Genomic DNA, 16,395 nt, shown 5'->3' with positions numbered 1-16,395 from the left:
TAGGAAGCATTTTATTTAGCGTTTTATCAATCACAATTTCGAACTCCAGTTTGCAAAACCCTTCCTGTACTACCTACTGTATCATAAAGACAAAATCTCACTGCTCTGTATCCTTTTTGCACATACTCGTTTAACATAGGCCTACTGATATTTGCATACTGTAGGGAAGTATGTATATTTGGACATGGGTTTTCAGTTTTCTAATTTCATGTCATATAAAATAATCTTAACATATTTTTGCAAAATACATAACCATAACCACCTTAAACCAGGCTAGGATGCTGCTGGTATTAAAGTAAAACAAAAAAAAAAGTTAAAGTGGATTTTTCTTTATCCCCACAACCATTTTTTAAAAATCTTTAATCTTAAGACAGTGTACTAAAATAAAGCAATGATTATGAGAAACATACTTTATGTACCTCTGCGGATATGAAAACGCTGGAAAATACACGACTGTGCGATCCTTGGATGCTGTCCATGAGATGCGCGCAGCTGGTGGGCGGTACTTACGGTCAGACTCTCAATCTGACGCAGTGCATCCCGACGCTCAGCATCCTTCAGCGCGCAGCATCCCACAACGGCCTGGACCGGACCAGACACGAGGACACCACGTACCGTAGAGATGTAGCCATGAATCACCCACATTATTTCAGCTAAACGAAAGACCGTCGACATCTTTTTTATATTCTACGGCTGTTATCCGGATCGCAGCGCGCCCAACCCTCAAAATGGCTGAGATTGCTGAAATAGGCGCAGCCTACGGTGAGTACCTATAGGCCTGAGCCATCCCAACACGCCTGAGATGTGAATATTATTACGCATTGTGGGTACACCTGACCTGGTTTGGATAACACTAATTTGGTGTAATTTTGGATAGTGCTTCTAGAAAGGGAAGTCAAGACTATAAAGCCGACATGCAGTCATGTAGTGATTCATTGTATATTATAGCGAGCGTTTGTGAACGTCGCACGATTCTAAATTGTTTTAATGGAGTGATGCGCAGTGAGATTGAAGCAGGAATGACGTGATGTCTATTCCGGACTGGACCCGAGGGCTCTTTGTTTGTTAATAACGCACAAGCGCACCGCTGAGATTACAGTCTCCACCCATGTGTCCTCAAAATCACCAGCTATAGGGGCTGGTTATCACACGGGCTCTATCTCAATAACTATACGATTTTGAGTCAAACGTACAATTATACAAATGTGTGCTGTTTCTGGCAATGGTTTTGTATGCTGGTTTCAGTCATTTTGTTCAAAACTCTCTTATAAGAACAGTTTACCCTAGATTCTCTCATCACTTGGACACTCTCATGTTGCATAGACTTTCATTTGTATGGACAAAAAAAAAAACAGACATTTTTATCAAAAATATATTTTGCTCAAATGCTCTTTGACAGGTATCATTTAGGGATGTGGCTGTCAATATTTTTGACTCCAAGGCACCCCAATGTCCACAACACTATTCAAAGCCTCAATGACTTTTCCAGTTGTTCATGATTTAGTGGATAACGATTTAGGACTAAGATATTTAAAAATACTTTTAACTTAAGATTTCTACCCAGTAAAATATTTTAGAGCTTTATTATTTATAAAAATGCCCATGGAGTTAAAAGATATTTGTGAAGAGAATATATCTTAAAAAAAGAAAAAAAAAGAAAAGAAAAACAGTTGTTGATGCATTGAATTAAAATCTTCACATTTAGATAGCATGCCGGAAAGGCGTGTCCTCGGATCTGATGCCAGAAAGGCGTGTCCTCGGATCTGATGCCGGAAAGGCGTGTCCTCGGATCTGATGCCAGCACCAGCTGGCACCACAGTGCCCACCTCCATCTGGCATCAGTCTCCGAGAGACGTTTATGCTCCAGACACAGTTTCTTCGCCCACTCTCACTGTAGGCTGGGCAAGATTTACACTAAGACGTCTTTTAGAATCGTGTAAGACAGTATTGTGCATATAAAACAATTTCTTTGCTATGTTTTACAATAATAGATCTTATCTATGGGATGCAACCAGGTAATCTGTCATTCATTTTTAATGAATAAAAAATGCTTTTATTAATCTCAAAACCTTACATCAAAGGATTTTTTATGTAACATTTATATTGTAAAATCAGCATGGAAAATTTAAATTCACCCCATCTATTTTCTAAATACAGCTTAATAATATTTTTGTGAACAATTATCCATGCATGTTTTTTTAACATCGTAATTTTATTTCATCACTTGCTCTAGTAAAACCTCTCTCCGGTGTCTTCTCCAATGATTTAGTCTGCTTAACCCTCTGGGGCTCTTCGGTCATTTCTGACCCGAATTTTTTTAAATAAAAAATGTTAAAATTCGTAGCTTCATCGGAATGGTCTGAAACTTGGTGACTTCATTGGTACTTGGTAAATGAACACCCAAACGAATTGGGGACAGGATTTGAAAAGTCTAAGTGGTCGTAAAAAAAATAGCCACACTCAGGACCTTCGGTCAAAAATGACCCCCATAGGAAATGAATGGGAAATTGGCAAAAATATTAAAATACAGTTTTTTGGTGCATACAATCTACAAATCAGCCAGGATGCAGAAAAAAAGGACTCAACAGTGAAGGGGTGAATCTCTTAAACATCAAGAGTGCAAAACAGACAAAAAAAACCTCACACACACAAAAACACAATTAGCTTTTGGAATGGCACGCGTTAATTTGTGTGCGTGTGTTTTTGTGTGTATAAGTGTGTGTGAGTTTTTTTTGGTCTGTTTTGCACTCTTGATGTTTTAGAGATTCACCCCTTCACTGTTGAGTCCTTTTTTTCTGCATCCTGGCTGTTTTGTAGATTGTATACACAAAAAAACTAATTTCCCATTCATTTCCTATGGGGGTCATTTTTGACCCGAAGGTCCTGAGTGTGACTATTTTTTTTTTTACGACCGCTTAGACTTTTCAAATCCTGTCCCCATATTTTTCTCAATGTGTCCACCGGATGGCACCGATCTCATTTAAAAAATTGCTTTCATGAGGCCCAGGCTTGACTCTAAAATGAAATACAGCTTTAATAAAAAAAATTGTGTATATATATATATATATATATATATATATATATATATATATATATATATATATATATATATATACATTATATATATATATATATATATATATATATATATATATATATATATATATATATATATATATATATATATATATATATATATATATATATATACATTTTTTGTTATATTCAATGGGAAAAAATGGGTCATAATTATTGCATAAATATTAATTATAAATCATAAAATTATCTCAAAACACCAAAAAAGAAAATAAAAAATATTATTGAACAAAAATATATTTCATTGATTTTACTAAAATCTTTTTATCTTAATTTTTCACATGAACCACATGAATGATTTTTGACCCGAAGGTCCTGAGTGTGACCCATAAATGAAGAACCCCAGAGGGTTAAACACGCCCTTTCTTACAAACGACCACAAGCTCGCATTCACATCCAATCAACAACCAATGGATTGAACCACTTTCCCACCCTACAAATTTTTCTTCTTAGATAATCCATTACACTGTACGTCACAATAAAGAAAAATGAGCTGTTGCTACTTGTTACATTGAGACTTTAAATGGGTCAAGATGGAGTTCTTTCTAGATTTCCTGGTATGGTAAAGTCAGAGCACATAACATTGAACCCGTCATTTTCACCCACAGACAGCTTGTTTGTCATTTAGCAGATGCTTTTCATATAAAGGATCTTACAGATCACTAATTGCTGTGATATTGATCATGGGGCTCTTTTAGTAATCGCCACAGGTCTCCCCATCCTGCAATCCAATCTGTAATGTTTTAACTAGCAATGATGAGTAAATCATTATGCTACCATCACTCACGACAGATCATCTCTTTGATATTTAATCACTCTACTGTGTCCACAGTCTAGACACACCTGCCAGGGCTCTAAAGTGATGTTATTTTGATTTATATCCTGAGAAATACAGCAATAATTGAATCATATAAATGTCTTAGTTTGGAGATCAGAAGCTTTGCTACTCTCACTGCAATGATTAAAAACTCAAACGAAACTGTATACGCGTGCATGAGGTGTGTGTCTCTTTGTTTGCGTGTGCTTTTGGTTCATGTGCATCTATGGCCCATGGGATTTTTCCAGGTAATTGGAGCAGCTGTTTTTTTTTTTGTTTGAGCCTACCAAAGTCTTGCATCATCTAGCAAGTGGGGTGAGGGTCTTTGTCTGAGGTTGGGTGAGAGTAATAGAGCAAAGAACAACATACTGGGTGGAGCACTGGCAAAGATCTTTCTATCTGCCTTGTGCTGTTCATTTTGGCTGTAGCTTCATCGTGCTATTATTATTGGCTGAAATAACTATTGACTCTTCTCCTTATTTGATTTGTTGATGCCTTCACATTCTCTTGTGAATCTTTGTCTTCATTCATCACAAAAAAACAAAAAACTCAGGCATCCAGTAAAATGGCTGATCTCACAAATTTGATAGAGTAAAATATAAAGACCTTATAAAATGGATAGAGCAATCAGCATTAAGATTCCTTGTTAATCAAACCACATTTGAGCAGCTCATCATACAATGGCCATATATTAGCAAGACCCACACAAACACACTCTCCCACAGGGAGTGTTTCCGTTCTGCTGTCATCAATCTTTGTCTTAATTTATGTCACTGTCCTGACAACACAAGGACAGAAATAAACTGCCCTTCAAATTTTGTATCAATGTTGTATACGATGTTTGTATCAACATTTTTGTTGAATCCATGATACATTTTTTATGAATAGTGTAAGATTGCTTTTACTGACTTGTATCACAAGAAAAGTATCAAAAGTCTATATATATATACACCAGAGGTGGGTAGAGTAGCCAAAATCTGTACTCAAGTAAAAGTACAAGTACTTACTGAAATATTTACTCAAGTAAAAGTAAAAGTAACAATCGTAATATTTACTTGAGTAAGAGTAAAAAAGTATTCGATGAGAAAACTACTCAAGTAGTTAGTTACTAGTTACTTTCGATCTGATTGATAAGCGAAAACCCTGAATTTCAGGCTACTTGGAGAGCTTTCACACACCTCTCTGTAACACTTTACAATAAGGTTGTATTAGTTAACATTAGTTAATGTATTAGTTAACATGAACTAACCATGAACAACACCTCTGTTCAGCATTAGTTAATCTTTGTCAAAGTTAGTTCATAAAAATCCAGCTGTTCATGGTTTATTCATGTTAGTTCACAGTGCATTGACTAATGTTAACAATATTTTAATAATGCATTAGTAAATGTTTAAATTAACATAAAGATAAATAAGTGCAGTTCATTATTAGTTCATGTTACCTAATGTAAGCTAATGAACCATATATATATATAAATAAATAAATAAAACACACACATACATATATATTATATATATATATATATATATATATATATATATATATATATATATATATATATACACACACATACATATATATATATATATATATATATATATATATATATATATATATATATATATATATATATATATATATATATATATATATATATATATATATACACATATATATGTGTGTGTGTGTGATTAATGGATAAACAGTGTAAATTAATGGTGTGCTGGGCTAACTAGAGCTCTTCTTAAAACATACTTTGTTCTTATATTTTTATAAGTATATAGGCTATTCTTTAGGTATGAATAAAATACAATACCGTTTTTATCTGTGTGTATTTTCTACACTTCAGACAGGTGTCTGTCCGGATTTGTGTATAAATGCAAGACGTCACATTAGGCTATTCAATTTGTTTCGTTTTGTGAAGAAAAGGATATGTGAATGTGAACGTTTGTTCGTGGACGTGTGTTGTTTGGAGGATTCAAACGATTCATTGCTTGCACAAGAGCGCATATGAGGAAAACACTCGGACAGTGTGTGAAATAGTATTATAATAAGGGGAAATTTCCCATAGTTACCAAAATGACCGTTAATAGTGTTCAAATATAGGCATCATTGTGACACTTACCGCTCTTTTCAGGGTGGAATTATTGTATGCTGAGAGATGTCAGTTCGTTTTGGTGCACACAACATGCATCGCATTATGAACATGCATCGCATTATGAAACTATTCTTTTTGACATCTTGGAGTGAAAACATAGACTGAACTTGAGGCCACGGGCAATCTGCCTCCCGTAGCTCACACACATCTTCCGACTAAACGCGCGCTAATTATAAGCGGGTGATGCGTAGCAACCTCTCGCGAAGCAGCCTCTCCAAAGTTTCGCGAGACTTGCGAAAGTCATATTCACTTATTTTAATATATATAATATAATTATTACCATTTGACAGTAACGGAGGAACGCCACCGAATGTAACTAAGTAAAAGTACAGTTTTTTCACAAGAAATTTACTTGAGTAAGAGTAAAAGTACCCATCTTTAAATCTACTCTAAAAGTACAAGTTACCCAAAAAATGTACTCAAGTAAATGTAACGAAGTAAATGTAATTCGTTACTACCCACCTCTGATATACACACACAGATTCTCAAAGGACATTCTATTCTATAGGCATTTATTTGGCAGTGACAATGACGATTGCTCTGATGTGGCATTACATTTACAGAACAGAAGCATAAAGACACCTAGACCGAATGATGACACCAGATTTCATGATATTTCATTGCCATGTTGCAGTGTGAGACCGGATGCTGTAGTTTGTTGTAATAGAGTGGTTTGTCTCTGTGTGGGATGCTTGTGCTCCTCTGCATCTTGCGGGTGGAGTGGGCATGAAGTAGATATTAGAGCAAGTCTTCCGTGGCTTTGTCAGTGTCTGCATGTTCAGAGCTGTTGTGCTTTAACCATCTAGTACGAGAAAGACTGTTGTTTTGTTTTGCACGATTTAAGCCTGTGAACATCTTCAGGTATGTTTAGACTGTTGGCGAATGTAGAAAAATGAATGTGATCAAGTTGTTTATCAGTCTGTTTACTTTTCCATCTCTGTTTTTCTCTTTTAGACATGTCCCCAGTGCTGGCGGGGTTTATCGGTGCTGGTGTGTTGGTTGTTGCAGTCTTTACGTTAATCTTTGTGTGGACTTGCTGTCAGAAACATTACAACAGAACAAACTACAAGCTACATGGCATCCAATCGGAACACAATGACCCTCTCACAGACCCGCCGTACAAGTTTATTCACATGCTGAAAGGAATGAGCATCTACCCGGACACGCTGACCAACAGCAAGAGGATCATTAGGGTGGCACGCCAGGCAAGGTCCCAGACCACTGACGGGGCTCAAGACAGCAAGAGACGCCCAGTGGTGCTGGTAGATATGGATTCGGCAGCAGAAAGCGGCCTGCTGGGAGAGAAACAAATGCAGATGAGGCTTGGGGAAAGTGGCCACGAGGTTCCCAGGCTGGAGAGGGAGCTTCCAGTGCATGCGGATTACTGCTGTCTGGAAAACAGCTCTGCAAGCAGCAGTCAGACCTCCAGTACTACGGTTTCCAGCACGGCTACACCCTTCACTCCTGCCGATGAACCCAGCCGGGGGGACCTCAGCATTGCAATCGACTATAACTTCCCCAAGAAGGCCTTGGTGGTCACCATCCTCGAAGCTCGGGGGTTACCGGCAGTGGAAGGCCAGGCGGGCAGCGCAGACCCCTATGTGAAGATGACCATTCTCCCAGAGAAGAAACATCGCGTTAAGACTCGTGTTCTGAGGAAGACTCTGGAGCCTGCGTTTGATGAGACCTTCACTTTTTATGGCGTGCCGTACAGCTCCCTGTCGGATCTCACTTTGCATTTCCTGGTGCTGAGCTTTGACCGGTTCTCACGAGATGATGTGATTGGGGAGGCAATGGTTCCACTGGCAGGTGTGGACCCGAGTACAGGCCGGGTCCACATTACGCAACAGATCACGAAGAGAAATATGCAGGTGAGAGCGAGCATAACACAAACAATACATATGTTCATATTTTTTATTTAATATGAATATTTATTCAGTATTTCCGATAATATATTATAAATAATTGGTTATTTTATATATATATATATATATATATATATATATATATATATATATATATATATATATATATATATATATATATATATATATATATATATATATATATATATATATATATATATATACTGACATTGCATTCACGGTACACATTTGATCAAACCCATGACCTTGGCATTGCTAGTGCCATGCTCTACTGTTTAGACTACAGGAAAGTTTTTATTAGATTAAATTAAACTGTTAATTTAATTAAACAGTTAATTTCTAAATTGTATTTGTACTGCATAAAAAAGAACCACATGAAGTTAAATTCAAGTAAAAAAAAATTTTTATTATATGAAATATTGTAATGTTACATGTTTAAAAAAAATGATATACTATATTTCAAGCTAATATTAAAACTACCGCACAGTAGAACATTGCTGCATGTTTAGTTTATACATATCAATAACAATAACTAAGCTGACTAAAGACAAATTCTTCTGAAGGTTTTAAGCTAAATACATTTAGTTTTGTTTAAGCACATTTCAGTTTAATTTTAACAATTATTTTCAGCATTTTATTCATGCTGCCGCTGTGTGACTGATTTATCTGGGTTCTTTTTATAAGTCTGACACTTGTATGAGCTCAGCACTGAATCATCACCGTCTCATCCTCCTACTGTAGTTTGTAGTCAATTGATAAATGTGGTTATCCTCCTGCTCACTGAGTGGGTTTAGATGATGCGTAGACAATCATGTTGGCACATACATGAAAGCCTCCTCGTGCCTCCGCACAGAACCGTAACTCAAGAAGTTGAGCTGCCAAGATAAACGGCAAACAAGTAATTCGGTCATCAGCCTAGTCATTTTGTACTTTTTTAATGCATCTTATCTTTTACTTTGCTAGAAGAGCTGCTAACACATTATCACTTACCTGCTTATGCTGCAATTCTTCCAGTGCTGTGGAGGTGCATAGAGGACCCAGGGATATTCTTAAATGTACTGCTGATTTAAGACCTCAATATTAAAACATAGTTTTATAAAAAACCCAAAGAGCTCTATGCAATAATTAAATTGCCTTATATATAATTAAGCAGGTTGTCTTGCAATTATGAATGTATGCATGCACGAGAGTCAAGCAATTTATTTGACCTTTGTGTCTGTGTATTTGCATTTCTGCAGTGTGTAAGCCGTGGAGAGCTGCTGGTCTCTCTGTCCTATCAACCTGTTTCCCACAGACTCAGTGTGGTGGTGTTAAAAGCAAAACACCTTCCAAAACTGGACATCACTGGGCAGTCTGGAAGTAAGTATATATATTTTTATTTCATTTTATTATGTACATTTTTGTTCCAATGTTTTGGGGTCGGTAAGATTTTATCAGTCAGTAAGTATTAAATGACCATCAAGGCTGCATTTATTTGATCAAAAGTCATATTGTGAAATATTATTAAAAAAAATTCAATTTAAATATATTTTAAAATGTAAAATGTAATTTATTCCAACAATGATAAAGCTCCATCGCATCTATATTTTGAGCATCGTTCTGAATCTGGATGTAGTCTTTCACAAAAATAAGATTTTCACAGCTTTTTGCTCAAAATGTGGCTTTTTTAATGAAACTTACCCACATTCACGTGTTGATAAAAAAGGATTGCATTAAGCTAGAATAAAAGAGGTTTTCTTGATTAAAAGAAGAGGCTCTGTTCTTTCGTTTGCTATATGTTCAGATATTCATACAACAAAATATTCTGGGGCCCATGAAAATTTTGTGAAAATTGTCAAAAATGCTGGCAACTCTTTAAAATAAAACGCTGGCGGGGAAGAAAGTAAACTGTAATACATTTCAGGATTTTATGAAGAATGGAATGTTATTTTCTAACATTTTAAATGTCTTTACTGTCAATTTTGATACATTTCTGAATAAAAGTATTTTCTGTAATACAGAACCCAAACTTTTGACCAATAGACAGTGTATATTTAACAAATGACATACTTTTTAAATATTACATTTAAGTATTTTTTCTTTTTAAATATATAATCAAATGACCTGTCTTGTCTTGTATCCCAGATCCATATGTGAAGTTAAATGTGTTCTATGGCCACAAGCGCATCGCCAAAAAGAAAACGCATGTGAAGAAGTGCACTCTCAACCCTGTCTTTAACGAATCCTTCATCTATGACGTACCGGCTGAGTTGCTGCCAGACATCTCTATCGAGTTCCTGGTCATGGACTTTGATCGCACTACTAAAAATCAGGCCTTGGGACGGCTGGTGCTCGGCGCAAACAGCCCCTGCCCCTCAGGTGACGCCCACTGGCAGGAGGTCTGCCAAAACCCACGGCGCCAAATCTCAAAGTGGCACACACTCAATGAATATTAGAGCACACACACTCAAACACAGGCACACAGGAAACGTTTAATAACGAGACAGAGAGAGAGAGAGAGTTTGGAGAAAATATGCCTTTGTTACCATCACTACACGGAAGGTAACTGATCTTCAGGAGGACTTTTAAAAAAAAACTTACGCCAACGTTTACGTCATTTGCTGACGCGATGATGGGCCTTGGAAATGAATCTTTTTAAAAAAAACAAAACAAGTACACTCTTAATTTCTCACTCAGTTGCTCACATACACACACACACACACACACACCGCGAGAACATAAACATACATGATAAATAATAAACGAGACCAAAATATAACATATTGACAGACTGTTAGGAGGTTTAGGATTCTGTAACTGTCCTAATGAAACTTATCGCATGTCTTAACACTCCATATTTCACTCCAGAATGGGACATTGTGTGGATTTGTGATGCCGGCACACATTAAACAAGCTCTTTTTTGAGGCTTCTGATTTCTGGAACTTGCATCAAGGGGAGCTTGTGATAAGCGGCTTCTGAAATGTACTGATTCTCCACTGTATGAGCAATGCACCGAAGTGACGCATAGGTTGTATGATCTACGCTAAAGTATGATTTGTTCTGTTCTGCTTGGGCTGGAGATCTTTCAGAGATTCCTGCTGTCACATTACCCACAGCTACAAGTTGAGTCATGTGATTGTACAACAATAACCCTTTTGGCAGCACTCTGGGCCTGATTTATTGCTTGTGCAACAATTTCATCATGCACTTTGGATAGATCTGGCCCTAAAAACCTTAATCTGCACTGCTATGCTACAAACAAACTCTGAATGTCACTGTCTGTATGAATTTCATACATCAGAGCTTCACTTCACCATAAAACAGAGGTTCACTGTTTCGTAGACTTTACTAGCCCATGTCATCAGATGCTCTTTTTAAGGTGGATTGGATCCGCTGTCATTTTAAATCCAGTGTGATATAGAGATAGACAAAGAGGTGTGGTCATAGTTCAGAGCTGGAAAGCTCTGGCATATTAAAGGGGCATTCTGTGCCCTCTGGTGTGATGTTTGGGAAATGGAAAGATATGTAGCGGTAATATAATTTGTAGTTCATAAAGTCAAGGGGGAATGTGTTAATGTAATTCTATCAGTCACAACATGTCTTAGTCTATACTTCTAGCATACCACCTCAGTTCCCCTTTTTCTGTCATGTACCACTTTTCCACATCTCTTTTTATGATGAGAATTTGTATAGTCATTTATTTGATTTATAGTGTGCTTCCCCTCAAGATCTAGATGGTTTGCCAGTGTGCCTGCTGATAGCCTGGGCCTTTATCTCTGATTGGTGCTCCTCGTTGTTAATTTAACAAGCCAGAGGTCTAAATCTGTCTGTGTTTCATATGGAAGCAAAATTAAGGTTGGGAACCGAGAATCAGAAATGATTCCATTAGAAAGAAATACTGGAACCAAATGACGTTCGGCTCCATTATCGATTCTCAAACGTGCAATTGTATTAAAAAACTGTTTCCTGTTTTCTCAGTTTCCTGTACAATTTATTCAGCAGCGCCACAAAAAACGCTATTGAATCTACAGCGTTAAACAGACAGCGAGCCCAGTATAGTCTGATTGCAGAACAAATGACTCACGATCCATTTATTTTTTAGTGAATTGAAACCATACATCGCAACCAGTGTAGTATGATTCCTGAACAAATTATTCTAATGAGCCGGGTTTTTTTAATGAATCAAAAATGTACAATGCATTTTAGTACAAATCCCTAAAAACAAAAGGACTCTAATGAGACAGTTCTTTTTAGTGAATCAAAAGCATTCGGCGCAACCAGTGTAATAGGATTCCAGAAAAAAGACTCTAATGATTCTGTTCTATTTAATGTATCAAACCCACAACACAACTACAATATACTAATCAATCAGAGTAGTAGTTGTTGATATGACAATGTGTAGTTAAAAATACATATTATGCATTTTGTCATTAATATTTGATAAGTATTAATAAATAAAAAGTCAAATTTTTGTTTGAGTATTTTTAGTATATATATTTAAGAGCAATTACTGGATTGCATTTATGCTGCCTCTAAAAAGAGAGAATTGTTTAAAATGTATTACTTTATATAATACTTTATACTTTATACTCTATTTATTTTATAATTTGGCAATACAATTGCATTTTTCGCAAAATATTTATTCCTTAAAAATATTAAAAAGTAATTGACCGTTAAGGAATAAGAACCGGAACCAGATCCTTTAAATTCTTCTCGATTCCCATCCCAAGTAGGAAATTTGCCCAGGATTCAAGAGACCCAGCAGAGCAGGGACCATCACTGATCTGGGAAGCTCAAAACACACAGGGTCATTTCTCAAAAATACACCACAAACATTCCCTCTTATTTCCGCACAAATTAGCCACTAGCAGTCAGCTGGTCATATGGCACGTGGTTTCTCTATCATAGAGGTGTTAGATTCTAAACTGCAAATGCTTCTTTCCATTCAAGCTTCTTATATGCTAAATTCACACTACCTGTAAAAAAGTGCACCCTATCCACTCGGTAATGTCTTTCGTGTAGAAGACACTTCTTTGTATCGGATCACTCGTATGACAAAATGGATTGATATTAAAAGATTCAACCCATGTGGGAAACAACACACACAGGAGAAAAAAAGACAATAGATTCGAATTTAAAAAAAAGAAAAAAGAAACAGTGTGACCTATACACAATCGCTTTGGTGTTAAAAAATAAATTGGCAGGAAACTGTGAAAAATGTTGTATTAGTGCAAACTAAAATAAATATCTTGTGAATATTTGACATATAATGTACTACAAAATGCTGTGAGATCTCTGCTAATGTTACACACCCACCTGTATGTTAGTGTTCTTAACACCCACTGGATGTTCAAAATAAACGTGATACACAAGTGAATTCTCTTTTTAGTATATTTTCACTCCAACATTTAAAGTGTTCGGATCTTGTCATAAGATGTCTGAGATGGGTGATTTAAAATTAAACAAGAGCCTTTTGAAAATCAAAATATGTTAATAATAAAGTATCCTATAAAAATGAATGGCATTAAAGCTAAACCGAAACAAATATCAGCGGCGTGTGCAGTGACGTCAACTTAAAATGAAATGATTTACCAATTACTAAATGAAACCATGAAGGTTTCTTCTGTCTTACTTTTATGTCAATAAGACCGTTATTGATAAAAAAAAAAAGTCTGATATTTAAATGTTACCAGACATGTTTGACTGGGAAATGAAATAACCTAAATAATGTGACCTTTTGCTACAAAACCTTCATGGAAAGTCTGAGAAATTTCCCAGGCTCAAATTGTCCAGCAATTGTTTACACTTATTAAAAAGTCCAGTTTACTGTGTAACTTTTTAGTTGGGAATTGAGACAAACGGATGTGAGACTACATTACTCTCCAAAGAGAGCCTTTGTGAAATGTTTCAATTATGACTTGGCAACACGAGATGACCTTAATGTACTTCATCTCCGATGAAAGATTGATTTTCTCAGAAGTAACCTCAAGCTTCTGGTAGTCCATGCTTCTCCGTTCAATTTCTGAATCAGAACAGGAATGCTGATATAAAGGGGGCTGACAAACCATTAAACTTTTGAACTGTGACATTAAAATCATAACAGACTAGACATATCTGACTAGACTGTGTAAACAATAGATGTATTCATACATGACGACCTAGTTTAGGTTACATTTAGGTAACCTAATTTAATACATTCATACAACTCATACAAACGTGTCTATTGATTACAATAATGATTTGCACTGATATATGTTGTCCTTCAACATATTTTAGGGAGCAAAGGTAATTCTGGTATAAACGTGATACCCCATACGAATCCTAGACTATTTTTCATCTGCATTAAAGTAAGTAAATCAAAGAGCTGATAAAATCACACACTCAAGACCGTCTTTGTCACTGTTAGGTAAACCAATAAACTGGCAAACAACGCCATAGAAACATCTCGACATGTGTTGACTGACCACACCCTAAATGAGGGGCATCACATGCACCTACCATGAAAAATGACAAAACCATCCAACAAAACCCTCATTTCAGACACTGCAGACAAGGGCTGAGACCTTATAGAAAGGGCAAATCTAGTGGGTTTGTAACAAATATCTATAAAATATATTTTTATTTCTACATCTTACCATTTCTACATTTTACCATCTCAAAGGACTCAACACTCATCTTAAAGGTAAGAACTGTTTCTGATTTGACAGTTTTTGCTGTCCGCTTGCCGTCTATTTGAAAAACGCACAATTTCACACAAGTCACACAACTACTCTCAAAAATGGGTTAATTTGTTGTGAAATAGTTTAAATATAGCAGATGGTAATGCGTATTTGAAGTCTCAAAGAGACAGAATTTATTGGTGTACAAAATTATCTTAATAAATAAATGTGCCAATTGTATTTCATAAATATAATTTTGATTTGTTTAATCATAATTTGTGGAACATTTTAAATATATTTTGTCATAACTATTGCTGAAGTATATATGCTGAACTATGGCCCAATAAGTTGATCCTTTATTGGTACAAAATGTAATCTTAATAAATATTGTATATCATATCCATAATGGCCCAAAATAATATATTTGTATTTATTTTATTTTAATATATATTTTCAATCATAATGTGTGGAACATTTTAAATGTATTTTGTCATAACTATTGCTGACATCCAAAAAGTATCTGAGAGAAGATTGGTTTACTGTAATTGTAAGCATAGACAGGTGTCTAACCAGGGATCAGCTACCAAAGCATTGTATTTATTAGATCATGAAAGGCTAACATGACCTGAAACACTGGAGATTTTACCAGAATGATCATTGGTCTTTTTCAAATTCAAGTCTGATCTTGATTTTAAGATTATTTGGTAACACTTTACAATAAGGTTCATTAGTTAATATTAGTTAACTACATTAGTTAACATGAACTAATAATGAACTGCACTTTTAAAACATTTATTTATCTTTGTTAATGTTGATTTCAACATTTACTAATGCATTATTAAAATCTTGCTAACATTTGTTAATGCACTGTGAACTATCATGAGCAAACCATGAACAGTTGTATTTTTATTAATTAACGTTAACAAAGATTAACTAATGCTGAACATAGGTGCTGTTCACGGTTAGTTCATGTTAACTAATGCATTAACTGATAAATACTAATACACTTGTACGTTAACTAATACAACCTTGTTGTAAAGTGTCGCCGATTATTTTATTGTTGTGATTATCTTTAATGTAATTTTTAATTCAGATAAATTTAATGTGATTTTTGCAGGTAAGCACTTGCTCAGTGCTGACTTACACTGGGATCTGTAAGAGTGGCCCCTCTGTGCAGTAAGTGAATCTGAAAGCAACAAGTTTGATGTTATAAACAGGCCTGAGAGAATGCTTTGATCAGATTTGACACAGTTGGATTTTATTCCATGAGATAACTTTTCTTTGATCTGTAGATTTCTTTTGATCGGAAGATTTGTTTGGGAGACTTCAAAAACATTTTAAAAATGCCTGTTTTTGGAGATTCCATTGGTTTTGGTTCGAGGGCTTGGGCCATTACCTGAAATGACATTTTAGGGGCACCAGTGATCAAATGCCAGCTTCTAAACCACTAAAACTGTTTCATCACACAACATTATTCACTGCAGGAATAATCCATCAAAAAATTATAAAAAATAAAAAATATTTTGGTCATTATTTTTTAATATTTTTTTCTATATTTCACTGTTTGAATGCTAGGTCATTTTTGGCCCGTCTGGTTTGAACGCTTAATGAAATTTCCACAGCGAGGGTGTGTATAACATAGGCTAGTATTGTAATGTGACATCAGCTGACTTCGCATGGGCAGGTCAAATTAATGAATACAGATCAGTATTGATGTAGTTGAAATTGAATGAATTTGCCAGATGTCAGAAGAATATGCCTACTGTTTGGTATCAATATGCTGATATTTGAATCTATAT

General features: G+C 35.5%; 2 protein-coding genes across 3 annotated transcripts in view; both read left to right on the top strand.

The window, feature by feature from the left end:
* Positions 1-504: 504 nt before the first annotated feature.
* Positions 505-13,312, top strand: syt11b (synaptotagmin XIb). The gene is made up of 4 exons (XM_079836465.1): positions 505-762; positions 7,026-7,942; positions 9,196-9,316; positions 10,082-13,312. Exons 1-4 carry the CDS (start codon positions 729-731, stop codon positions 10,390-10,392), a joined length of 1,383 nt encoding a protein of 460 aa, XP_079692591.1. The 5' UTR covers positions 505-728; the 3' UTR covers positions 10,393-13,312.
* Positions 13,313-14,475: 1,163 nt separating this feature from the next.
* Positions 14,476-16,395, top strand: part of plin6 (perilipin 6) — a 32,207-nt gene continuing 30,287 nt past the window's right edge. Inside the window, exons 1-2 of one of the 2 annotated variants that reach the window (XM_079836942.1) lie at positions 14,480-14,619; positions 15,714-15,772. The gene's annotated coding sequence lies outside the window, so the exon portion shown is untranslated. Of the gene's footprint in view, positions 14,620-15,713; positions 15,773-16,395 lie in introns of both variants that reach the window. The other variant, XM_079836943.1, reaches the window with a different exon arrangement.

Source organism: Gobio gobio, assembly GCF_949357685.1.
Source record: "Gobio gobio genome assembly, chromosome: 15".
Taxonomy (NCBI): Eukaryota; Metazoa; Chordata; class Actinopteri; order Cypriniformes; family Gobionidae; genus Gobio; species Gobio gobio.
Note: the sequence above shows the minus strand (reverse complement) of the source record. Positions and strands in the feature narration are given on the sequence as shown.